Below are 27193 nucleotides of genomic sequence, written 5' to 3' on the forward strand. Positions count from 1 at the left end.
CACAAATACAGTCTTACCGTTTGAGCCTGCATTCGCGGCTTCGCGTCTCCGGGCATATTCAATATCCAATGCAGGGTAATCCGGTGATAGCTGTACAAGTCCTGGAAGTAGGGACTGCAGAAACCGTGGAAGCGGCAAATCCTTTTCCACTTTGTCCGGAAAGTTGACAATCTTCATGTTTCTCCTCCGTTGGTCATTTTCTAGAATGTCAACTTTTTGCTTCAGAAACTCCACAGTTTTCTCAAGAGATTTCACCGTTGAATCATACTCGTAGATTTGATCCTCCACAGTTGATATTCGGGTTTCTGCCTCATCGACCCGTGTTTCCAAGTTTGTAGCCCGTTCAGAGAGAGAGGCGATGGCGTTTTCAACTGTTGTTACTGAAGTTTTAATATCAGTCAGGCTTTCATCAATCGAGTCCAAGCGGTTACCCATTGTCTCATCCATAGTGTTCACATTCTTGGCCAGCTCTCTGATTTCGGCAAGGATATCCATGTTGGTAGCCGTCTGGTTAGAGGCTGAGCCAGCCGAGACGCTAGGGACTGAGCTAGCTGCCTCCGGCTCGCTAGCATCCAGCATGTCTTCCTTGGACGAGCGTGTCTGTCTTAGATTCGCACTATTCTTCACAGCAGGAGGGTCTGAGGCGTTGAGGCTCTGGTTTTCTTTGCTCCGACTCTTCCCGGGCATTTTCAGCAAAAAAACTCACCCGTCAAGCCTCTCAAAACGGAGAAATATAGAGAAAGATTTATAGTCCGGAGTGGAGTAAAACTTCAAGCGGCCATCTTTTGTGACGTGAAAAAATCGGTTTTAATCAGAAATATTAATCAAGCAAATCATCAAAAATATTATTCAAAGCATTTTACTAATCGAGTTCATTGATTTAATCAATGAATCATTGCAGCCCTAAAAAGTATATTTATATATATTAAAAAATGGTTAAAGGCCTATCGTCCCAAGACCGTCCCGGGTAGGATCTCATCTCGTCCCGTGCATTTTTTTTTTCGTCCCCGGGACGACGGGACTATGTTAGTCTCGAGCCCTGCTCTTGGTTCAGGCAGGAGTTAAAAGGTTAATAGTTTCAGGCTATTTAATCGCTACACTGAGGCTCTTCTTCGAGGTTCTCACACGCTGCATTTTAAAGCTTTGTTACTCACCTGCAAGTTCATGAAATGGATACAAATGCTTTATAATTAGATGGACTTGCTTTAGTTTACAATATACTAAAGGAGGACAAAACATAAATGAATGCTAAATAATGGAATACCAGCGTCTTTAATCAAATCGTACATCATTGATCTCTTCTACCCTTCTTCTCTCTTCTACCCTCCTCACATTTGCTCTCCCTCCTCTTTGTCCTGTAGGTCGTCTCTGCCTGAAGCGATGGACTTATTTGAAGCACAAACACTGGTGGATTCATCATGACAAAGTGTCGAGTCGGCCATGACGGATGTTTTACCTTTGAGGAATCCCGAGGAACGCTTTCCGAAGGTATGAATCTAGTGGAGGAATCATCTGGAGGAGTTCAGGAGCCTTCGTCAGAGTTCACCGAGGAGCTGGAAGTGCCCACGGTTTTGGCTTTAAGACTGTCAGACCAGGTTGGTTTGGTCAGCAAGAGCCATCAGAATCTCTATCATTGCTTAGATGCAATTACACAATTCCTCCAATACAGGGGTGTGACGCCTTTTATACCCTGCTGGTGGCGCTTTCTTGAGTCATGGTTCCCAGATAATCTCGTATAATGAGCAATGGGCCTCTGGGACATAACACTCATGCCCCTCACATTGCCAATATAAGAGGAAATAGTTTATTGTAGCTCCCTCCAGGACCCACAGAACCTCAGACCTCTATTTTTTGTACATTTTAGACAAATGTTCTGGAGATATTTTTTTTTGTAATTCATGCAGTTCTTATGTTTGAAGAGTTTTGTGGCGCTAGGCTAATGCAAGGCTAGCGCATTTCTATGGTATCAGCTAGCCTGCATTAAAAACAGTGTGACCCGCTCCACAGAGCACCTGAGGAAAATCACTTATAACACCAGACTAACCATATAATTGTCTGTGTCCGTAGAGTAATTTTAACCATTTTGCATTTAAAATACCTTATATTTGAGCAGCATCAGCTTCGTGGTTGTATAAGCTACGCAGCGGCGGAGTGATCTGCTAGAAAATAGTCCCTCAAAATACGATCATTCATGTGATGCAGGGTCAGTTATATTCCAAACATTACTCTATGGACACAGACATTTATATGGTTAGTCTGGTGTTATAAGTGATTTGCCTCAGGTGTTCTGTGGAGCGGGTCACACTGTTTTTAATGCAGGCTAGCTGATACCATAGAAATGCACTAGCCTTGCATTAGCCTAGCGCCACGAAACTCTTCAAACATAAGAACTGCATGAATTACAAAAAAAAATATCTCCAGAAATCAGCAACACTCTGGATAACTAGGAAATGAGGCCCTATGTCAAAAATCCTGAAATATCCCTTTAATCCTAAAACTGGCTTCAAAATGATGTGTGAAAGTTGCTTCTTCTTCCAGAGTGCGCTCACTGGAGTCTCCTCAGTCCCTCCTGGACCCTCGCCCCCCTCTGAGCACGTGTCCCGCCTCGTCCCGCATCACTCACCGAGCTCCATCACCTTCTCCCACCGCTCCCCCCTCCTCCTGACGCTGGGAGAGTCTACACCTGAAGAAGACTCCGACGAAGACGAGTGTCCCGGGTCGCGTCGCGTGCCCAGGAGGAGAGGCGCCAGGCGGGTGAGACCAACGAGATGTGAGGTAAGCACTTAAGTACCGTAAATTCTCTAATACTGGCCTGTATTCCATGAGCGGCCGGGTCTCTAACAGAGGCCGGGTTCGCGGCTGGCGGAGGCAAATTAAAGCCGGTCTCTAAAACAGACCGGGGCTTTTATTAGAAGCTACAGCGGGAGAAATATTCCCCATGTTCGGAATTTGTCTCGTGTAAATGAAAACTCACGTGCAGGAAGTAAACAAACGGGAACCCGGGCCGATGGAACGCTGCGGAGGAGCTGATCCGAGCGTAACTTTGACACAGATTTAGACACTTTTCCAACTCAAACCCCTCCAGGGTTTTAATAAAGTCGCCATCGCGTCTTCAAAGCACGTCCAGCTGCTCCGTGTGCAGGTCAGTCCCACGCCTCAAAATAACTCCTCCCATCAGCGCGAGCGTCTCGTCTTCTCTCAGGTCAGTCTCATGATCGATCACAAACACAAACGCTCCGTCTAAACTCGCCTTTTACACAAGATAAAAACAAATAATCCGGTCTGCGGTAAAAACGAAACAGAAACCTGCAGTGACATTGATGTCAAAGCTCCGCTAACAGCAACGAAACACTTCCTGTTGTCCCGACAAAATAAAAGGCATCAATGTTCCAGCCGCTGGGAGAGGGTTTGAAATGTTAATTAATAAATGAACCTAATATTTTAGGTGCAAATGGACACAAATCTCGTTTTTCTTCATTTTCCTGGTCGTCCGTTTTGCTCAAATAGAAATAAAGGCCTGTCTCTAATTGTGGCCTGGTTCCAATAAAGGCCTGGCCCTCGAGTAAATAAAGGCCCCGGCCTGTATTAGAGCATTTACGGTAATTGCTTTATTTGTTCAGTTAGTCCTGAGCCGCTGTGGGCCAACCTGATCAGCATGTTTTTGGAGGTCAGCCTTCAGTCTCCCCTGATCCTCTGAAACTGTGCTGCACCTCCTTGGTTTGTCCCGTGTTCAGAGCGTGGTGTCCTGCACTGTTCAGCTCCTCCTTCCTCTTCCTCCTACGCATCTCCCTCCGCCCCACAACAGTCTTTCACCATCTTCTGAGAACACGAATACAATCCATCTTATTCTCCAGGGCACGAACATTAGCCAGAACATCAGCTGCTGCCGACCATTCACCAAAACATCCGGCGACATGACATGATGATGATAACTTGACCGTGAGTGGGTACGTCTCCAGCTCGTTTCCACGGAGATGTCGACTAAAGTCAGAAGAATTGAGAGTTAAACAGGTTAGGCCCTCATCCAGATCCATTCTTTGATCACCCACTGCAAAAATAGCGTTTTCTGTGTTGAGCTGGTCGTGGATGTACTGTGAAAATATCAGCGTGTATAAAGCAGCCACCGCTAAGGACTACTGCTGTTTCCTCCGTTAGCATCGCGTTAGCTGCAGCGCTACACGCTCTGATGCTCTGATCACAGAAACTCTCCTCCGGATTCACACGTCTCGGCTCCACAGAGATGAAGCTGAGCCTGAGCTGCTCGTTAAGAGCTCACTTTTGGAGGCTTATGTTTAGGAATATTTTGGATAAAGATAAGAACTTATCTCACAACCACTGACTAAAACACAAGAACAAATAGCAAGAAATTATTTAGGCTATTTACAAATTAAAAAAAAAAATCGGTACAAGCTTATTGTAAATTATGTAAATGGTTATGGGGACTAAAACACTTAAAGAGGGGGTATTATGCTTTTTTCCATCACATAGCACCAGTCTATATCACACTACAATGATGATGAAACCTTCTGTTGGTCTGTAAATGCAGTAAATTAGAATAACTGCCTTGTATAAATTTGCTCTTTCAAAATGGCTGTAGTGAATGTCTTGAAATAGGCCTCTGTCTCTTTAAGAACCTCAGCCTTTCCGACACGCCCCCTCCACACGCTGTCTGTGGCATCAGTGGGGAGGGGGTTCTGCTGAGGAGCAGTGGTTGGTTACTCGGCTGGTGACGAAAGCTCGGAGGCGTCTCCAGGAGGTGGGGGCGTTCCTAGGAGGACTCAGGCAAACCTATCCCTAAAATGGCCGCCATCAGAGTTTTTACAGATTACTCAAAAATACGTGAATGTGCCAAGGCAACACTTCAGGCATGTTTTTAATGAGGGAATGACATAATAACATGATGTAAAGTTGAATTTGCATAATACCCCCCAAATAATACTTTATTAAGTCATTTAAATATTTAGTTGTATTGCAACAAAAAGTTTTTAGGGGAAAATCGCAATAAAATCGCAATCGCAATATTGATTTTTGGCTAAATCGTTCAGCCCTATTGACTAATGTTTAAATCTTTCCCAGTGGCTGCAGGTTGTGTTCACGACATTCTGGATTGCCATGACACAGTTTTGGAAAAAAATGTCCAAATTGAAAATCTACAAATGCTTTTTCCCTGATCATTATTTGGAAGAGGTTGGATTGGCTCAAAGTCTTTCATCTGAACAATATCGAGTACATCATTTTGAATCTTGTTTCCACTTTTGGACGCCTTTATGAGACAATCATTTGACTGTGTTCTGAAGTGCATGTAGTTCTGTCGCTCACGTTGCTTGTCACACTTTGCACCACCAGAGGGAGTCATGAGCCACAGCAGAGACAGGTTTATGCTTTTACTGCCTGGACTGAATGGAATCCCCTTTTACAGCCCAGGGCTCAGTGACGCGGCGACTTTATCTGGAGGCGAGACGGAGCTGAGAGCGGATCAGCTCAAACAACAAACACCCACGGGCGTCTGTCAGCGCGGAAAGCTCCAGGCTGGTTTGTAAATACATGTCGTCGCTGCCTGACGTGTTTGTGCTGTGAGGTAAGATGAAGCTGCTTCAAATAAGCCGCAGGTGGACGACTTGTTTGGAAAAACAAAGCGTAAATCTGTCATAGAGATGAGCGATATTGACAGATCTTAATATTTTTAAGGATGAGGCCATTTATTTGCAAACCATCAGAAATATGCAAAAATGTATACTATGTATACTACTTTCAACAACAAAAAATATCATTTTTTTCTCTATTTTATCCCCAATATTTAATTTTTTATTTTCCTCAAATTTTCCCCCCAATATTTTTTCTAATTTTATCCCAAATATTTCTAATTTTTTCTCAATTTTACCGACCTTTTTCCAATCCCACCAATTTTTTCCCAATTTTTCCACGAAGATATGTATTTTTTACTTGTATTATTTTCAACAACAAAAAAATATACAAAATCTTTTTTTCTCAATTTTATCCCCAATTTTTGTAATTTTTTTTTCAATTTTTTTCCTCAAATAAACCCCCAGTGTTTTACCAATTTCCCCCCAAATTTTCTTTTACATTTTTTCCCCAAATATTTCTAATTTCCTCCCATTTTCCAGACCTTTTTCCAGTCCCAACCCCTTTATTGTTATTTTCTTAACCCCGCTCCCTCCCCCTTTTCCCTCCATTTCTAGATATTGGACATATATTTACCAAACAATTTTGATATAACCTTGTAGACGATATATTGCCCCGCTCTAACTCTATTTACTTGTTTTTGAGGAGGATATAGTTTGAACTGTCTGATGTACAGTTTGCCTTGTGAGATGAGGCTCGGTTTTGGCTCGGCCTGATGTCACTGAGCGGCAGAAACAGTGTCTGAATGGCTGAGGTAATGCTGATTTACATGCACAAGGACACTGTGAGGAGCTGAAGAATGTGGAGAATCCAGAGTCCAGGGGCAGGTCAGGCCGGGACCGACTGTGAATCTTCAACAGACCATCAGGAAACAAAGGAGCGCTTAAATTACCCTCGGAAATGCTCAGAAAGTAGAATGTGAGCTAATATTACCGAGTCCATCTGAAAGTCTTTTCGTTGGGAATATATTATCAAATGTCCCCTGTTGTTGGCAGTAAATGAAAGTGTGAGCTGCAGTTGGTGACCTGAACCATGCGAGGGCGCTGTAAGCATGCGCCGTGTCCTGCCTTCACTTCCACATTTTACATTTTATCAAGGTTTAGCAGCAGATCATAAGTTTAGGCCCACACCTAAAAAAAAATCCGGAACAGATGCCCTAGCCACCTCAGCTGCTCCTTTCGATGTGAAGGAGCAGCGACTCTACTCCGAGCTCCTCCCGGGTAACTGAGCTCCTCACCCGATCTCGGAGGGTGCGCCCAGACACCCTGCGAAGGAAACTCATTTCGGCCGCTTGTATCCGCGATCTTGTTCTTTCGGTCGTTACCCAAATCTCACGGCCATAGGTGAGGGTGGGAACGTAGATCGACTCAGCTCCCTCTTCACCACGACAGACCGATACAGCGACGGCATCACTGCTGACGCCGATGTAATGTCCAGATAAATAAATAAATGAACATGAAATTAATTAAATGCAAACTCCTGGCAGTTGGACCCTGCTTTTAAGCAACTTTAAAGGAACAGGCCACCGTTTTTTCCATACTGAGATATGTTCTTACCTGAGCTTAGACGAGTTGATGTGTACCTGTCGTGGTAGCTTCCCCGTTTGGAGCTATAGGAATACATTGGGAGAGGCCAAATGCTAACAACATCTTTGGTCCAGACAGGTACACATCAACTCGTCTAAGCTCAGATAAGAACATGTCTAAGTATGGAAAAACGGTGGCCTGTTCCTTTAAGATGTTTCTAAAGTGGCACGTCTGCATAATGTCCTGGTGCGCCTAAATCAGGGGTGTCCAAACAGTGGCCTGCGGGCCAAATGCGGCCCTCAGAATTTTTCTTCTTGTTAAATCGGCATCACCAGAGATGGAACTTTTTACTACAAGTTCGGTAACACTTTTTATTATACGGCTCTTCACAACGTAAGTAGAACGCTCCGTTGATTTGAATGGGATTTCCCAACGTTCCGCCGGTCATTATTTTCTGATAAAATACTGACCGCTGCCAATGGCAACAGAGTTTGTGCTTTCATATCACTCCGCACGTACGTAGTAGCAACACTATCTGTCCCGTCACTGCGAGAGAAGTTCGGGGAATCGCTCGTGAAGTTAGCGTGAGTCTGACTTTCAACTTACCCACAGATTCACCACCATTCCTCCAACTGCGCCTTCAACTAAGTAGCTAGGCTAGCTACTAGCCTTGCTGCTTCTAGCCTAGCAAAACGTTGCCAAGCAACGCGCAATCTTTTGGGAACTATTTGTCGCGGAAGTCATTAAATAAACCTTTCGACCTTCATAAAAGTGTACGAAGTTTATGTTGTGTGTGTTCAGTTGGCAAATGGCCGTATAATAAGCGGGATAATGTATAGAACGCTGGTCATTATCGGGATAATAAGCACCTTCAGGGCGAAACAAGGTCCGGTTCGCCCTTACATAATATTTACACCTTATTTAGCCTGAATAAATGATGAATTAGCGCTTAATTCATCATGAACTATTAATTTGTTAAGTGTAGCTACTTGTGTACTATGAATAAGTGAAGTATGTGAAGAACTATAGGCACTGTAGTAGTGAAGTAGTTTATGTGTTAAAGCAGTATTAAGTAACTCATACCCCTAGAGGCCATAAGCACAACTGCAGGTGTCATATTAAGTTGCGATTTGCCCGTTAGCCTGTTCGCTTCTTCTTCATGATTCCATTAGTGTGTATTGGTTGCTCCGGACCGGAGGCAGTCAAGTTGCAAGTGTGGTTTTCTGTCCAGAGACACCAGGGGGAGATGAAAGACCCTCCAATCATCCCATTAACCCCTGTATTACCCCCAGAGGGACAACAGAAAGGATTTATTAAGGTTTTACTTAGTGCTGCTTTAACTAAGGCTTGATAAGGTGTAGTTATTATAAAGTCTTACCCAAGTTTCTTAACCCCTTAACTCCCGCCTGAACCGAGCACATTTTGTCCAGTTTGGCTTTGCCCCAGTCCAAAAGCTTCTGGAAAAAAGCTGTGAAAATAGCAACAAAACTGAGACGAAAACAATGATGGAAATGTGACAAAAAAGTGAGAAAACATTGACGAAAAAGTGACGAAAAATTGACAAAAAAAATGACCAAAATGTGACAAAATGTAACAAAAAATGACAAAAATGTGACAAGAATTTGATGAAAAAAATATAAAAAAATGACTAAAATGTGACAAAAATGTGACAAAAAATGACAAAAATTTGATTTAAAAACAAACAAAAAAATGACCAAAAATTGACAAAAAAAATGACAAAAATTGGATGAAAAAATCATGAAAAAATGACAAAAATGTGATAAAAATTTGACAAAAAAATAGACAAAAAAAAAGATGAAAATAAATCTGATGACGTGAGGAAAAAGATCCTCTCGGTTCAGGCGGGACTTAAAAGGTTAATTCTACACATTTATGACCTCAAACGCTAACATTTTACTGTGGGTTTAAAGTTCCAAGGCCTAAATAAAGGTTCACACGGGTACACGGGTTGCGTTACAATCGACCAGTTCATTGAATATGTTTTATTGGGTGAATAAAGGCTTTTTCTAGTGCCTGCACATTTTCTTTTCATCTATTCACCCCAAAGTTTTTCTTGTTACAAAATGGTGCAGCCTTTTCTCCAGGTAGTTTCCTTGACCTTTCGCACGAACCGTCCGGCTGCATTTGTCCATCCTCTGTGGCGCTGTCTCTGTGGCGCTCTCTCGGTGGGTGGCAGCGCCCGGGCACGGAGCCCAGACCACAGCCCCCCGTCCCTCCCTCCCTCCCCGGCTGCTGATTTACATGTGAAAACCCGCGTCCCGAGCCTCTACAATGTGTCCAATTTGCGGCGATAAAGTTATAGCCGGATCACATCTTGTCGCGCGAGCAGATAACACTGAGGCGCCGGCTCCGTACCCGCTCGGTTGCCATGGCGAGGGCCCCTAAATACAAGAATCACGGGCCCCTCGCTGGGATTGTCTTCACTGGGGACTCAGAAGTGGACGACTTTTATGGGACGCCCCTCGGAGAAAGCCCTCCACGTTTGGCCCGGGATGTTTCTGGAAGAATGGGGGACTGTTGGGGAGAAGCTGGTGTCATCCCGACTCCAGGGGTAATTAGGGCTCAGGAAATCCAGCCGTTGGTTTAGGGGTAACGGAGAGGCTTTGGAGGGAACTGGGGAGCGGGAATCCAAGATGGAGGTCGTGGATAGTCACAGTCTGGAGGTGGGATTGTTTTTTCTTGACACTAAATGCAAAAACTAACTTTCTTAACCCCCACCTGTTACCAAGCACATTTCCTCCAGTTCAGAAGCTTTAAGATTTGGGTATAGAGTGAATTGTCCGTGTCCAGGGTGAGAAGGGTCAGCTGTGATCCGACCCATACGCCTCCGAGTCCTGGAGAGATGGGATCCTACAGCCAATCACCTTCTCGGCAGCAGCTGCAGTCGATGCTTGTCCTGGTCTGTGGCACCGTGGGACCACACAGTGATGGAGGAGGAGAGGATGGACTTGATGATGGCCGTGTAGAACTGCACCAGCATCTTGGTCAGCAGCTTTGTGTATGAACCTGTTCTTCAGTCGACTGGAACTGACCCGTAGATTCCGCAGTCTCCTCCCTGAAGGCATACCCTTGAAGAGACTGTGTTGGGTCTCCTTTGCAGGTGAGACGGGTGGAGTACTCCTTAATAGAGGGGAGAGGGGCTCCACAGATCTTCTCCGCTGCTCTCACGATGTGCTGGAGGCTCCTTCGGCAGGAGGCAGTGATGGTCAGGATGCTCTCTATAGTCCCTCTGTAGAAGAACCACACAGTGATGGTCAGGATGCCCTCTATAGTCCCTCTGTAGAAGAACCACACAGTGATGGTCAGGATGCTCTCTATAGTCCCTCTGTAGAAGAACCACAGTGATGGTCAGGATGCTCTCTATAGTCCCTCTGTAGAAGAACCACACAGTGATGGTCAGGATGCTCTCTATAGTCCCTCTGTAGAAGAACCACACAGTGATGGTCAGGATGCTCTCTATAGTCCCTCTGTAGAAGAACCACACAGTGATGGTCAGGATGCTCTCTATAGTCCCTCTGTAGAAGAACCTCACAGTGATGGTCAGGATGCTCTCTATAGTCCCTCTGTAGAAGAACCTCACAGTGATGGTCAGGATGCTCTCTATAGTCCCTCTGTAGAAGAACCACACAGTGATGGTCAGGATGTTCTCTATAGTCCCTCTGTAGAAGAACCTCACAGTGATGGTCAGGATGCTCTCTATAGTCCCTCTGTTGAGGAACCTCACAGTGATGGAGCTGGTCAGGATGCTCTCTATAGTCCCTCTAGAAGAACCACACAGTGATGGAGCTAGTCAGGATGTTCTATATAGTCCCTCTGTAGAAGAACCTCACAGTGATGGAGCTGGTCAGGATGCTCTCTATAGTCCCTCTGTAGAAGTTGCACATTACGGAGGCTGGGACTCTGGCTCTTTTTAACTTGCGGAGAAAGTAAAGACGCTGATGACTTTTCTTGACCAGTGATGTTGTGTGCATGGTCCAGGAGAGCTTCTCTGTGATGTGCACACCCAGGAACTTAGTGCTGGTCACCCTCTCCATTGCAGCACCGTTGATTGTTAGAGGAGCTGGACCCTCTTTTGTCTCTCTTTTGTCTTCTCCACATTTAGAGAGAGATTGTTCTGTGTGCACCGCATGGTCAGACTGCTCACTCACTCCTGTAGTTTGACTCGTCTCTGTTGCTGACGAAGCCCACCACTGTTGTGTCGTCTGCAAACTTGATGAAGAAGTCGTACTTTGGAGCGCAGTCATGGCTCAGCAGAGTGAACAGGACGGGGCTCAGCACACATTTATCGTCCTGTCCCTCATAAAGCTGTAATGTTAAAACGTTTTAACACAACACAATCTCTAAGTGAGTCTTTAGGCTTTTGTTGCTAAATACCATTTGGATTTATCACAGTGCATCTGGGGCCAGATTGTTCCTCCTCCGCATGACCAGTGAAAATGATCAAAAACCATTACACTCAGAAGGGTGATTTCATAATAAGTGCTCTCCATAAAACCAGCTGTAACACCGAGGTTGTTCAGGACTGAGCCAGACTCCAGCTCCAAAGGGTGACGTCAAAACTGGCAGCAGGAACCGAGGGGCTTTCGCTGAAAAGAAACATCACGAAACAAACAGGCAGCATGTGGAGAGAAGGTCTGATTCCCGCGCTGAGTGTGGCCTTTGAGCGTTCTCTGTTTCCTTACACTTTCCCGGCACTGACCAAAGCGTATAAACAGACTAAACCCCCGCTGCTCGGGCCCCATGAGTGTTTTTAACATCAACATGCAAGAAATCGAACAGTTCTTTTCTTTCCCTGCCTTTCTGGAGCAAGGAGCCTCGACTTTGGGAAGCGGCTGATGAAAAAGTTCACCATAACCTTGTAAAGTGGTTTGCTGACGTGTGTGTTTGCCGCTGCAGGACGCTCCTCGGCGGCGCTCCCCTCGTCCCCTGTCCCGCCTCCTGAGGACCCTGGACGCGCTGCACCGGGACATCGAGGAGGCTCTGAGCGCGGGCTCCTCCCCCAGCGGCGCTCCCTCCCCCGGCCGCAGAGCTCAGGTGAGGTGAGGTTGTGAGGCTTCTTCAGGGAAACGATGTACATCTACATACAGGCTGGACATTTGTAAGATTTAGGGAAGACAAAGACTTAGTTAAGGATTCCAATGGGGACTTTGCACCTCCCAAAAACAGCTTAAAAGCCTGGTTTCTTTTGTGACAACGCTGGGCTGGGTATTATATTTTTCTTTCTCTTGAATTGCTCGGTCTGGAGATCTGTGAAATTATACAACTGAAACAAAGTAACAGACCTTGCTAATGTTGTCATTGATGTTGCTGCTCAATATAATTAGAAGTTAACCAGGGTAGGGGAGATGTGGTTCTGCTGGTCTGAGAGGCCCCTCCCTGCCCGGCAGACTCGTAAAACCTCGTCTTTTAAAGCATCTCACAGATTTGGATACAACGCGTCAACAACACAGTCAACTAGTGCACACTGTCTGCCCTGATGAAGACCTAAGCGGTGTCCCTCATAAAATAAAGGATTTTTACTATAAGTCGGCTGTGCCTCGGACCTCGGGCTTGTCGGTTGGGGCTACTGCCCTCTCCTAACTGGCTCACTCCACACCCTGGCTTTTTAATGCACCACACTATATTGGGCATACAAAAAAAATAAATAAAAATAAAACAACCAACACTTGTACATAAAAATATCGTAGTGGCCTCAGTAATGACAACAAATGTTTTATCAGGATCTCTGTGTCTAGTAAACAAGATTCCATTTAATCTCTTAATATTAAAGGAATAGGCCACCGTTTTTACATACTGAGATATGCTCTTACCTCACTTTAGCCGAGTTAATATATCCCCGTCTGGTCTTTGTCCGTGCGCTCTGTCACGCAAACGGAGCACATACGCAGCCTCTCCCACATGTCACATAGCTCCAAAAAAGCTCACGATAGAAGCTACCAAGCTCTTCCACGTGTTCCCTATTTAAATAAAGTTACGTGAAGTGTTTTCATGCAAAGTATATTTACACAGAAATGTAACATGTCGATTTTATAAGCAAATAAAAAGGGGGACTATATTGTGAGGCGTAATGATACGAGGAGCAAAACATCCGCGCAGTAACTCCTAAAGGTTATTGACGGAAGTGAGCGGGGGAAGTCTTTAGGAGTTACTGCGCGGACGTTTTACTCCTCGTATCATTACGCCTCACAATATAGTCACCCTTTTTATTTGCTTATAAAATCGACACGTTACATTTCTGTGTAAATATACTTTGCATGAAAACACTTCACGTAACTTTATTTAAATAGGGAACACGTGGAAGAGCTTGGTAGCTTCTATCGTGAGCTTTTTTGGAGCTATGTGACATGTGGGAGAGGCTGCGTATGTGCTCCGTTTGCCTGGCAGAGCGCACGGACAAAGACCAGACGGGGATATATTAACACGTCTAAAGTGAGGTAAGAGCATATCTCAGTATGTAAAAACGGTGGCCTATTCCTTTAAATATGCCTGTATTATAGTATAATATTGTAATATTATACTATTACATTCGCAATATCTAGGATGACATCAAAAATAATAAAACGAATAATTGTAATGTTGGCAATAACATTCATAATATTAATAATAATAACAAATGCATCTGTTTGTATGATCATAATCCTCATTTTGATGTTTGCAAGAGCATAAATGTAAATCTTAAACACAGTTGTTTGTGCCTGGGTTTGGAAAATCGAACACATGAATTTTCTTATTTTCTTGTTTCTTGTTTAGTTTCCAATAGGAAATGTAAGCAATGGAGTCCATGCGTTCCACTCATGTAATCTCATTTCCTTTTTATGTGCAAACTTCTTCTTGGTTGTGGAGACAGTCCTCATGTGTTTCTGTAAATGGTAAACGTTTATTATGTTGAACGTGGGGCAGGCGCTCATGAGCGTCTTGCTTCAGCCGACTCCTTTTGAGCATCTGTGACTGGTTAATGTGTGTTTGTAAATCAGGAAAATGTAGTTGCTCAAATGAATTAAACTAAACCCCCTGTTTTTGTTCTGTAGAATTTAAAATCGTTGCGAAGCTTAAATCATCGACTGGACTGGCCGAGTTGAGGACTTTTCGCTTCCTTTTTAACTCTTGTGGTCAGAATGTGACACTAGTGTGTTCCTGGACAAATGAGAGCCTTCGCAAACATAGAATTAAAAAGTTAAAGGCTGACACTGACAGGCCCCGGAGCTCTGTGGAGGCTTGTTACTGCTCAGCTCACCTCACGGGGGCGGAGTTTCCCCAGTTTTTGTCTTTTTTTTGGAACAAGCTCTGTAGGAAGACACTGAGCTGGATCATGGGTTTTCTCTCGAATGGAGTAATTGATATAAATGGGGATGAGTGAGCAATGATGGTTGACTTAATATTAAGTCTATGGGACCTTGCCCTGAGTCAGTGGCATTGACGGTACATCTAGCGCCGCCTACTGTTCAGGAGAGTAAAGTACTTAAGTAAATTTGTTAATACTGTGTAATATTTCTTGAAATCATCTTGATATTGACAGCAGAAACCTGGCTGAATGCAGTGAGTGGGCTGTTGTGTTGAATTACAGCTTCATAAAGTGCATATTGAGCGTGCGTTGCCAGGTTTGTTGAGCCCGTGTCGGTTTGTGCTTGGTCACGCTCTGAACTGCGCGTCACACACTCGGTCATGGTCCTGAAGCTCCTCAAAAGGATTCGCTCGTGTCTCTGTGCGCGTGTGAGGGTGAACAGGTGCTGCAGATGCTGGAGAAACACCTGACGTTTATCTGACAAGTATCGGGATTAGATCTGCAGTTATTCAAAACAACAAATATCACCAAGAAGAGAAACATTTGAGAGAAAACTGGATACGCTTCAAAAAACAAGGCAACTTTTGAATTAGTCTCTGGACGCTTACTTGGAGGTTAAAGTCCAGTTTCTCCTCCTGAAGTGAAGGTTTTGGCTCCTCTTCTGCCTTGAGCGTCGGTGTGGTCCGGCCTGATCTCCTGCTGCCATGTTTTCGAACTCTTCTCTGAGTCAGTGATGGGACAAAAGTGCTCCTTTCTTTTGGGAACATTCAGCGCCGCACAGAGGAGCCGTTGTCCTCGCCGCACTCCGATGATTGGTGGCATTAGGAACGGTTTTCATGCCTCGCGGCCACGTCTGCTCGGGCTGGACGGGGTCAGGGTCTCATTTGTGCGTCTCTGTCAGGACGCTGGAGCGGTTCTGCATTGAGAGCATCCTGGACGTCCCAAACCGTCTGGAAGTGCGTGTAGTGTTGATGGAGAGCGGAGCGGGCTGTCGGGACGAGGGCGACCCGTGTCTGAACAGGCGTCAGGGCTGGACCGGTCAGTCCTGTCAATCAGAGCGCAGAGCAGCCAGCGGAGTGAGGAAGGTAACGCTTTCCACGCTTTCATGATCGAGGGCAGGGTTTGGCGAGGTCACCGGATTTGCAGGCAGGACCGGCCATACCTGGGTGTAGGAGGAGGCAGCAAGTTCTGCTTTAACCTCTTAACTTTCGCCTGAATCGAGGGGATCTTTTTCCTCACGTCATCAGATTTTTTTTCCATCATTTTTTTAGTTGGGTGTTCAACTCATTTTTGTAACTTTTTTGTCATTTTTTTGGTCATTTTTTGGTCAATTTTTCGTTGTTTTTTTTGGTCCGTTTTTGTCAATTTTTCATTATTTTTTGTCAATTTTTGTCAATTTTTTGTCAAATTTTTGTCGATTTTTTATCACATGTTTGTCATTTTTTTGGGTCATTTTTTGTCACATTTTGTCACATTTTTGTTTGTTTTTTTCATAAATTTTTCGTCCATATTTCGTGATTTTTTGTCATTTTTTGTCACATTTTTGTCACATTTTTCGTCATTTTTTTGTCATTTTTTCGTCAATTTTTCGTTGTTTTTTGTCTTTTTTTGTCATTTTTTGTCACATTTTTGTCATTTTTTCATCCATTTTTCGTCACTTTTTTGTCAAAGTTTTCGTCACTTTTTTCTCACATTTCCATCATTGTTTTCGTCTCAATTTTGTTGCTATTTTCACAGCTTTTTTCCAGAAGCTTTTGGACTGGGTTAAAGCCAAACTGGAGAAAATGTGCTCGGTTCAGGTGGGAGTTAAGGGGTTAATTTTTGATCTACGAGGCCCTACTTTGAGAGTTTACCGTCACTGACAATGGCGATTAACCCCTTACCACCTGCTGTAACCGAGTGCATTTCCTCCAGTTCGGCTTTACCCAAATCTAAAAGCCTCTGGACTGGAGCTTACAGCCTCATTTGAAAGACCTGTTTATTGCCTCGCCGCTCAAGGCAGCAGTGAAACGCTCCGAGCCGATGACCCGCTTTGAGACACACATTGGGGCCAGAGACATTGCTCGAGACATTGCTTTCTTCTGATAAACGACATCAATATGAACAAATACCTCAGGACTGATTGGAATCTCGGTGCCTAAAGTAGAATATGATTCGTGCCCCGGAGTCTGGAGGGATGCTGCTCCGCTCTGCCCTCGTCTTCAGCTCCTCTCGGTCTCTGCTAATCTGGAATGTGTGGAAGATTTAATGTAGAGATGACACGTCGCTGACCCTGGTCCTGACCCGCTGTATTCATGTTCCTGTCTGCACAGAGACACATAATACGTCCCTGTGCAGCGGGTCACACAGCACATGGAGGTGGAGATAGTGGGCAGGGGGGGGGAACGAGGCCGACATGTTTACTCTAGTGGGAGTTATTTCACTTTAACCCCTTACGTCCCACCTGAACCGAGCACATTTTCTCCAGTTTGGCTTTACCCCAGTCCAAAAGCTTCTGGAAAAAAGCTGTGAAAATAGCAACAAAACTGAGACGAAAAAATGACAAAAATGTGACAAAAAATGACAAAAATGTGATAAAAATTTGACAAAAAAATCACAAAAATGTGACAAAAAATTACAAAAATGTGATAAAATTTGACCAAAAAAATGTACAAAAATTTGACAAAAAAATGACAAAAATGTGACGAAAAATGACCAAAAAATGACAAAAAAGTTACAAATATGAGTTGAAAAAAAATCTGATGACGTGAGGAAAAAGATCTTCTCGGTTCAGGTGGGAGTTAAGAGGTTAACCCCTTAACTCCCACCTGAACCGAGCACATTTTCTCCAATTTGGCTTTACCCCAATCCAAAAGCTTCTGGAAAAAAGCTGTGAAAACAGCAACAAAACTGAGATGAAAACAATGATGAAAATGTGACAAAAAAGTGAGAAAACTTTGACAAAAAAGTGACAAAAAATGGACGAAAAATTGACGAAAAAATGTGACAAAAAATGACAAATGTCACAAAAATGTCACAAAAAATTACAAAGATGTCACAAAAAAAATCAGAAAAATGACACAAAAAATGACAAAAATGTGAAAAAAAATAAAATACAAAATACTAATAATTACAAAAATACCCCAAAAAATGATGGAAAAAAAATCTGATGACGTGAGGAAAAAGATCCATTTTGTAGGTCTTAGCTTTCAAATGAGGCGTTACACTGGCCTACAGGATTTGGGTAAAGCTGAACTGGAGAAAATGCTCTCAGTTCAGGCAGGAGTTAAGAGCTTAAAACGGTTTGTATGGCTTATTGGCATTAAAAACCTTGCGTTATATTGTTTCTACCAGTGGAGCTCCCATACCATGCGACCAAGCAGAAAGGGTTGCTTCAATGATTGCCCGATAAAAAAGTGTCATCACAGTTATATCTACATGAAAGGACAGTTTCTGAAGACAATACAGATGTTGGTGACCCTTTTTTTTTTTTTTTTTTTTACAAACAACAGCGCAGTTTTCATCAAAATTCAGTTTACAATCTATAATTGTTCTTACTTGTAGGACTCACCACACGCTCCACCGGTTGTCCCTTTATATATGTTGCATCATGTGGGAGAGCGCTTTTCCTGAAGTCAATGATCATATCTTGCATCGTTTTAGAGAAGATATGACTCTTCACACCATTTTACAAAGTCTTCAACAACTGGGCCATGCTGACTTTCATTTTTGTGAAGTAGACTTACAATAACTGAGTCATATGCCTATTTTAAGATGATTCTGTTTTCATGATCACTCTGACACATGCTAGTGTACAATATGACAGAGGTGGGAGACTCGAGTCAAATGACTTGACTCGAGTCGCAATTTTCGGGACTTGAGACTTACTTGACCAAAGTTCCAAAAAGACTTGACTTGGGACTTGCTGTTTGTGACTCGAGACTTAACTTGGACTCTCAAGGACTTTCTGTGACTTTATAGTTATTTTTTAAGTGAAACTGTTGAAAGTTCAGGATTCATTTCGTAAAAGTGGCGCATCTATGTTTACATAATGGTAATTAGGCCTAGCCACATGCGTGTTTGGTTTCCTGACTGAGCGTCAAATCAATACAGCGCGAAAAGACAGGAGGAAATACAACATGTTTCTTTTGATGCACAAAAAGTGTTCTAAAGACAGTGAAGAGGTGGAGATTTACGGACAGGAATACCTTTGAAACAATAGGCTGTACCTACAGCGCAGACGGAGCCTCTAGAACGACGATGCGTAAGAGCTGATTAATCAACAGAAATCTTCAGGCTTTTCGATGTTTTAAGGCGTTCACACGAAAGTTGCAGCATTTAGAGGTTATTTTACGAATCCGCAAACAGCCCAGTGACAGCGGGACTGAAGGCTACGCAGAATCTACTTTGAACAGGGGCAAATCCGAGTATACAGGGGCTGGGGCAGTACAGGGGAACCACTGCCAGAAAAACTGCCAGAGACTAACAAAAATAAAATATTATTTTATATTTATCTTTCCGACGGCAAGGAAAAGTAGATCATGTTTAAAAGACTTTCTTTTTTTTTTTAAGTCGTCCCCCCGGGCCCCTTTCCTTCAAATGCTGTCCCAGTAATTTTGTACATAGACTGGAGCATTTAAAATATACATATTTTGAATTTTGTGGCGATTAAATATTAATTAGACTTTAAATCCAAATCCATGAGATTTTATAAATTAAAATTACTATATCTTGAGAAAGCACTTGTTATTTTCAAGATTAAGCAGATATAAAAAAGTAGACACGTGTTTGTGACTTGTGGTGACTTGCCGGCTAAAGCAAGACTTGACTTGACTTGACAAAAGCTACGACTTGACTTGACCCCATGACTGATTGACTTGGACTTACTTGGGACTTGGATCTTCACGACTTGGACTTGTCTCGAGACTTGCATTTAGTGACTTGCTCCCACCTCTGCAATATGAACAACAAGGGTGAGAGAACAGAACCTTGGGGTGAGCTCATCGAAACAGTGCGCTGGTCAGAGAGTTCACCATTAACTCTCATTCTTTGATTTCTTATGGTTGTTTTTTTAAATATGTACACTGTAATGTTGAGTTATTGTTCAGCGCCGGATGAGATTCAAACGTTACTAAATGCATTTTTTATCTCACAGGTCTGCAGGAAGATGACTGAGGCAGCTGGACCAGGTAGGACACATCGTTATTTATTTGTATCCCGCACGTCACATGAGCTGATTCAACGTCTTCCTGTTGACTTGGTTGACCAAAAGAGCAGAAGTTGCAAGTCACCTCAGTGTTGAAAGTGAGTTATTTAGTAGCTACAGTTCTCCAGATAAGTTATTTAAAGTGACGCGTTAATTTTGCGAACTAATCTAGTACTTGCTACTTTTCAAACGCCGTAATGTTTGTTCAGGTCGTCTCCTCTCAACCTCAGAATTTCAATGACGCTGATGCCTCTTATTCCCCTCTGCTTCGTTTGTGTGCGACTGCTAACACAAAAAGATTTCGAAGAGATGAGCGCTTTATTCAAGGTGATGCCCGTGTTGTCATTATGTCCCTGATCTTATTATGTTATCGTATATATATATTGGATGAAACGGACTCACTTCTGTCCATAACAGTTATTACTGATCACTAAGGACTCCCAACTATAGAAATACTGGAAAACCTTATCCCCAGTTTAGTTGGTTTCCAAGAGTCTGTTTTCAGTTCAACGTTACACAATCAACGTAAAACACCACAGTCACAAGCACATTAATGAAAAGCATTTATATCATTGGATAGATAGATAGATAGATAGATAGATAGATAGATAGATAGATAGATAGATAGATAGATAGATAGATAGGCATAGATAGATAGATAGGCATAGATAGATAGATAGGCATAGATAGATAGATAGGCATAGATAGATAGATAGGCATAGATAGATAGATAGATAGATAGATAGATAGATAGATAGATAGATAGATAGACAGACACACAGACATAGATGGACAGACATAGATGGACAGACATAGATGGACAGACATAGATGGACAGACATAGATGGACAGACATAGATGGACAGACATAGATGGACAGACATAGATGGACAGACATAGATGGACAGACATAGATGGACAGACATAGATGGACAGACATAGATCGACAGACATAGATCGACAGACATAGATCGACAGACATAGATCGACAGACATAGATAGATAGACATAGATAGATAGACATAGATATATATAGATATAGACATACAGTGGGGAAAAAAAGTATTTGGTCAGTTTCCCATAGACTTTCTATTGGATTTTGGCCAAATACTTTTTTCCCCCACTGTAGATATAGATATAGATAGATATAGAGATATAGATATAGATAGATATAGAGATATAGATAGAGATAGATATAGAGATAGATATAGAGATAGATATAGTGATAGATATAGAGATATAGAGATATAGAGATAGATAGATAGACAGACAGACAGACAGACAGACGATAAATAGATAGACGATAAATAGATGATTGTAATAGATAAAAAAAAAAAATTGCAATAATCGTCTAATACTTCAATATCGGGATATATCGTATTGGGATGCGTTTCGTATCGCCTAAGACAAGGCGATACACACCCCTAACTTCTACGGCAGCTTGGTTTGTAAAACAGACGCTTCAGCATCGGAAATTGTGCAAATAAAGGCTATATATCAATGTTTTTATTAGCAACACAGGATCTGTAACTTTACTCATACTTTCATAACAAAGTAGTGCAGTAACATAACAGGATAACAGCAAAATGCATTTGTTAAACTGTATACTCTTAGAAGTTTGTGTTGACAGCATCTACACGGATATTTTTCATGCCTCTGACGGCTCTTTAAGTCCTGCCCTGTTGCCGTGAGTGTCTTATTTACTGCCTTCTGTTTAAACCGCCCTGTCACTCCGAGACTCTTTTCTTTGCTCCCTGGCTGAGTGACGTGACAGGTGTGCCCCCTCTCGCCCCGTGTCTTCGCACTTTTAAAGCCCTCGCGTAACGCTCCGTCGGCGGGACGCTGTTAAAATTAGGCGGCGTGCCAGCTCATTGTCGGGAGATGGTTTTCGGAGCCAGCTGCTGGATGACATTCTGGGCTCGGGTTGCACTCTCGCATGACCCCCGGCGGCCGCACAAGTGGACATTATGAGGCGGAGAGAACGCCAGGCCATGTGTGGTCCGCGCCGAGATACACTTTCCAGAGCGAGACCACCGCGGGGAACGGCCACAAGTTTGTCAACGCGGCTTTAAAGACTGCTCCAATGCATTTGTCATGAGGCTTTTTTCCCCCGACTGGACGGTTTTATAGTCTGTTCCTGCGTGCGCCACATGTTTCCTGTTTAGTTGCTGTGATGAAAGTCTGCAGTCGGATGCACGATCTTCACGCTCTGTTCAGTTGTACTAAAGGTCTGATTTTTCCTGTTTTCAAATCGTGGCAAAAGTTCAAAGTATTAACCTGGGTCCAGACTCATTTCTTACTTTTATTACTGAATGTGTAAGAGAAGTTGCTCCTGTCGGGTTCTTTGAGCTGCAGCTTGTTTTGGGCAACGAACGTGTTGTTGAAAGTTATGGAAGGACTTTGAGCAGGGCTAATACAGAAATGTAGCACCACGTTGGAGGACAATAAAGGTTTTGGTGTATGTAATGTACTTACCCATAGGCCCCGGGGCTTAAACAGAATTGTAGACCCCCCCCCATTTTTTTTTTTTTATCGATAATACCATTGATAGGTTCTCTTATTGATACGGTTCTTTATCATTTCGCTTATCAATTCATTAAAAAATAGGCTATAAATTAGGCCATAATATGAAAAGAAATGACCTATATGGACATAAACTTCCTCAAAGCATTTTTATAAAGCTAGTGTAGAATGGTTATTAAAATAACAGGATTTAAAGCTATTTCAGTGGCAGACACTCAGACACTCTATTTTCATGAACGAGGGTCGAAGGATATTCTCAGCCGAGCGAGCGCGCCAAAGCACATGTTTCAGCAAGTGCGCTTTGTTTTGTTTGTTTGTTTGTATACTTTATTTTTCTCCGCTGGGGCAACAAGTAAGGAGCAGTGGTCGACGGCAGACCACATCTCCATGACGTGGAGCCAGGCTGATGGTCAGAATCACCTGGCTGGAGGATTCACCTATTGCACATGTTTTTAGTGGTAGGGGAAACGTACACAGACACGGGGAGAACATGGAAACTCCACACAGAAAGGCCCCGTCCTGGTGGGAATCGAACCCGGGACCTTCTAGCTGTGAAGCGGAGGCGCTAACCGCTGTGCCACCGTGCCGCCTTGGTTCTTAATAACGTAGCAGCTGCACGTATAAGCGTATATAAAGAGGACAGATTCAGACGGGCTCATTACAACATGTAGCGCGGATCCTAAAACACCGCAGACGTTTGGGATGGTGCGAGTGGTGCGTGCATCTTCGGGCGTGTATCTGCAGCGGCTCCACGCCTGCGGTTTTATCGTATAAATAAGTTGCGGCGCAAAGCGGCATCAATAAGAGGCGTCGTTAATGAAGGAGTCACACGGTTCTGATGGATTACTCATCAGAACCGGTTCTCCTTGTAGCTATACTCGGTGCTGCTCCAGTGGGACAAAAGAGCCACTACAAGGAGGCCGAAGAGCCACATGCGGCTCCGGAGCCGCGGGTTGCCGACCCCCGTGATAGGCCCTTGAATACGGTAGGCCCCTGGGCTCCAGCCCCTGTTAGCCCATTGGTCAAGGCGGCCCTGGGTGTATGCATTTGTATAACACAGACTAGGCTCAATCCAAATGTCCAGATTCTTCGCGGTAAAGATGTATTTTCACCTAGAATTGTAATGCTATAAACATCGACACCAGAAACATTTCAAACTAATTCTTGTAACAGTGTGAGTTTCTGTTGTAGGGTTGTTCTCTGCCCGTCCACTGAGAGAGCTAGATTTGACAATAGAATAGAATTGAACATTTTTATTGTCTGCCATGCACAAAGATGACAGAAATTTGCCTTTGGCTTGCTCACACATTCATTCAAGTACATTTGCCCGTCAAATATAATGCATAATACATTGGAGTTAATTATAAAATTCATTGCTGACACACCTGCAGCAGATTCACCTTATCAAAATAAAAGGAACTGAACCGACAGAGCAGCATTGGGGGGTTGCAACTCAAATAAAAACTTCTAGCTTCTCAGTTCTCGTTTTCTAGCTTCTCTTGCACTTCCTTGTTCGGTCTTGGAGCAGTTTATTCTTAAAATAAATACATGTAGCTGATTCATGAACTTCAGCTCAGATTAAAATAACGTTTTCCTCCGGTAGATCATTTAACACAAAAATCGTCCATCGTCTCGTCCAAAACTAAACATTTGAAGATTGAGTAAAGTAGAGATACGTTTAAATGGACTATACAGAGTTTAAAAATGTAAGTATTTTCCTCCCCCTACATGTTCCAGCCATGTCCTAATGTGTAGAATGAGCCCAGACCTTTTCACCACAATATAGAAGCTGCAGTTACACCTAAAACCTGAGGTGGCAGTAGTGAGCTTAATATGACCAGCGCAGAACCACCACCTTGTACCTGCTAGTTTTCTCCTGTATTTATTGGATAGATGGAAAACTTTAACTGAACTTAAACCAAAACACCTCTATTCTTCTACAAGGGTTACTAACATTAGAACCTTTTGTCCTCCTTATTTTAACCTCTTAACTCCCGCCTCAACCGAGAGGATCTTTTTCCTCACGTCATCAGATTTTTTTTCCCATCATTTTTATGTTGGGTATTCAACTAATTTTTCTACCTTTTTCGTCATTTTTTGTCACATTTTTGTCATTTTTTCGTAAATTTGTTATCATTTTTTTTGTCAAATTTTTATCACATTTTTAGTATTTTTTTGGTCACATTTTTTGTTTGTTTTTTCGTCAATTTTTTATCAATTTTTTGTCATTTTTTTGTTATATTTTTGTCATTTTTTTGTCACATTTTGGTCTTTTTTTCGTCATTTTTTTTGTCAATTTCTTGTGACATTTTTGCCACTTTTTCATCAATTTTTCGTCACTTTTTTGTCAATGTGTCCTCACTTTTTTGTCACATTTCCATCATTGTTTTCGTCTCAGTTTTGTTGCTATTTTCACAGCTTTTTTCCAGAAGCTTTTGGACTGGGGTAAAGCCAAACTGGAGAAAATGTGCTTGATTCGGGTGGTAGTTAAGGGGTTAATTCTTTTGGACACTCCATTATTCAGTCGGTCCTGATCCCACGTAGTTATGAGACTCCATATTTCTACATGTGGACAGTCATCGTTTCCGCCTCTGCTTCCTCATGTGTCGCCTGGTTGTCGCTGCTGTGACTTGTGACTCCTGGTCCTGTGCACGTCATTACAACGACATTGTCCAGAAGAGGGGAAAGCACATTTTCCATACAGCCCCGAAACAGCAGGGCCAGTGGAACTGTGGGTAATAAATGTGCCAGAACACTTCATTGTTTTCATCTGCACATGGGACGCATAGAACGCAGACACAGGCCATTGTCATTTGTAAGAAACTTCGAGTGGGAGTGGTGGAGGTATTTTTAGGTGATGCTTAAAGGGATATTTCAGGATTTTTTACATAGGGCCTCATTTCCTAGTTATCCAGAGTTTTGCTGATACCTGGAGATATTTTTTTTTGTAATTCATTCAGTTCTGTTTGGAGAGTTGCGTGGCGCTAGGCTAGTGCAAAGCTAGCGCATTTCTATGGTATCAGCTAGCCTGCATTAAAAACAGTGTGAGGCAAATCACTTATAACACCAGACTAACCATGTAAATGTCTGTGTCCATAGAGTCATGTTTGGAATATAACTGACCTGCATCACATGAATGATCGCATTTTGAGGGACTATTTTCTAGCAGATCACTCCGCCGCTGCGTAACTTATACAACCACGAAGCTAATACTGCTCATATATAAGGTAATTTAAATGCAAAATGGTTAAAATTACTCTATCGACACAGACATTTATATGGTTAGTCTGGTGTTATAAGTGATTTGCCTCAGGTGCTCTGTGGAGCGGGTCAGCTTTTGCGAAAGGTCAATGGAGTCTGGTCAGAGTCGGCATCAAGTATTCACCTTATTCCGGAGGCTCGCGTGGGCGCCGGCATGAATTGTGTCCGCCCCTTTTCTCCTATGTGTTAAAAGTCCACATAAAATCAGTCACTACACGAAAACAAAACTGTTTTCAGGCCGCGCAGAGAAACGCTGCAGTGTTGACATGTTGGTGCAAATGAACAATGGCCATTTTACACAAATCAATCGACTAAACATCAGATTTGAGCGGAGAATATTTTCCCTCGTTCTCCGTTAAAATGAACGGGCTTCGCGCTCGACCGGAAGTGTCTGGAAAACGAGGCGCCGAGACAACGCAAAAAGTGGCAAAAGTGGGCGGGGCGGAATAAGGCCCCTCCTATCTATTTTGCAAATAAAATGAAAAGTTTTAAGTTTAGCAAAATCATAACTTTCTTATGTACAGGTGTTTTTTACAGGGGAGGGAGGGGGAGTGGAGGTGAAGGAGGTGTCATTTTGTCTGCCTGGTTCATCTTGTGCTGTAACAGCTTCATAAATGTGTAGTTTTGTGCTCGGGCGGGAGGAACAGCGCCCACGAGATCTAACCAATGGCGCTCTGATATGGTATAAAAACGTCACCAAATATCATTAATTCAACCAATCAGAGACGCGCAATAATAAATCTCCGATGGGCGCTGAGGCCAACCGCCCATCGGAGATTTAACAGGTGAAAGACGAGGAAGCGTCTCCTGTAAACAAACACGAGTAGCTCGTTGTTGGAGCAGCTCTGAGCTCACGGACGATCGCAGGAAAACTTCTCATTTGAGAGACGGAGAAGCTTCGTGTTGTTTCCTGAGAGGAGGTGAAAGGATTTAGTCAAACTATTGGACTTGGGACAACTTTCTTCACTCAGAAGTCACGTCTAAACGGACTTTCCTGGAGGTAGCATTACGATGCTAACTAGCTCATCTGCTTTAGCTACTGCTTGTTTATCTCACTCTTTGGGACAGACACTCGCTGACTTTGACAGTTATGTCCCAGGACGTGGACATTTGATGGAGAGAAGATTCAGGACCGTGAGGAGGAGCTACGACAGGAGAGGGGAACGTCATTCATTCACTGAGGGAAACAGAGGAGGAGCTCCAGGTGCTACAGGAGGAGGAGCTCCAGGTGCTACAGGAGGAGGAGCTCCAGGTGCTACAGGAGGAGGAGCTCCAGGTGCTACAGGAGGAGCTCCAGGTGCTACAGGAGGAGCTCCAGGTGCTACAGGAGGAGCTCCAGGTGCTACAGGAGGAGGAGCTCCAGGTGCTACAGGAGGAGCTCCAGGTGCTACAGGAGGAGCTCCAGGTGCTACAGGAGGAGGAGGACTCTCGGTTAAACGTGAGCTGCACATTATTTCTGAGCGGATCATTTGTCTGACGGTTTATACGGGTTTAAACCTGTGGCTCTGAGGCTCATAATGAAACCACAGCAGGTCTGGGACTAAAACTGTACATGAAATCAAAGAGGAAACACCTCCTGCCTTTGTTCTGGTTCTGTTGGTGCAGAACACAAATATGTAGTGACTATCGTTACACTTTAGTCAGAAATTATTTATGTTTTTGTTGAATAAAACTAAACAATAAGTTTTGAATATATTCTACATAAAATAATAATAATATTAAATGCCCCAAAGATAACTTTCTTTTTTAAGT

General features: G+C 43.3%; 1 protein-coding gene across 3 annotated transcripts in view; it reads left to right on the top strand.

Moving 5' to 3' along the window:
• Positions 1-1513: 1513 nt before the first annotated feature.
• Positions 1514-27193, top strand: part of stard13b (StAR related lipid transfer domain containing 13b) — a 154785-nt gene continuing 129105 nt past the window's right edge. The window contains exons 1-4 of one of the 3 annotated variants that reach the window (XM_079573622.1): positions 1514-1595; positions 2539-2775; positions 12087-12224; positions 19607-19640. In XM_079573622.1, coding sequence (XP_079429748.1) covers positions 19619-19640 — 22 coding nt within the window. In that variant the 5' untranslated portion in view covers positions 1514-1595; positions 2539-2775; positions 12087-12224; positions 19607-19618. Of the gene's footprint in view, positions 1596-2538; positions 2776-12086; positions 12225-15412; positions 15558-19606; positions 19641-27193 lie in introns of those variants that run through there. The other 2 variants (XM_079573623.1, XM_079573619.1) reach the window with 2 other exon arrangements.

The sequence above is a fragment of the Gobius niger genome, assembly GCF_951799975.1.
Source record: "Gobius niger genome assembly, chromosome: 1".
NCBI classification, from domain to species: Eukaryota; Metazoa; Chordata; class Actinopteri; order Gobiiformes; family Gobiidae; genus Gobius; species Gobius niger.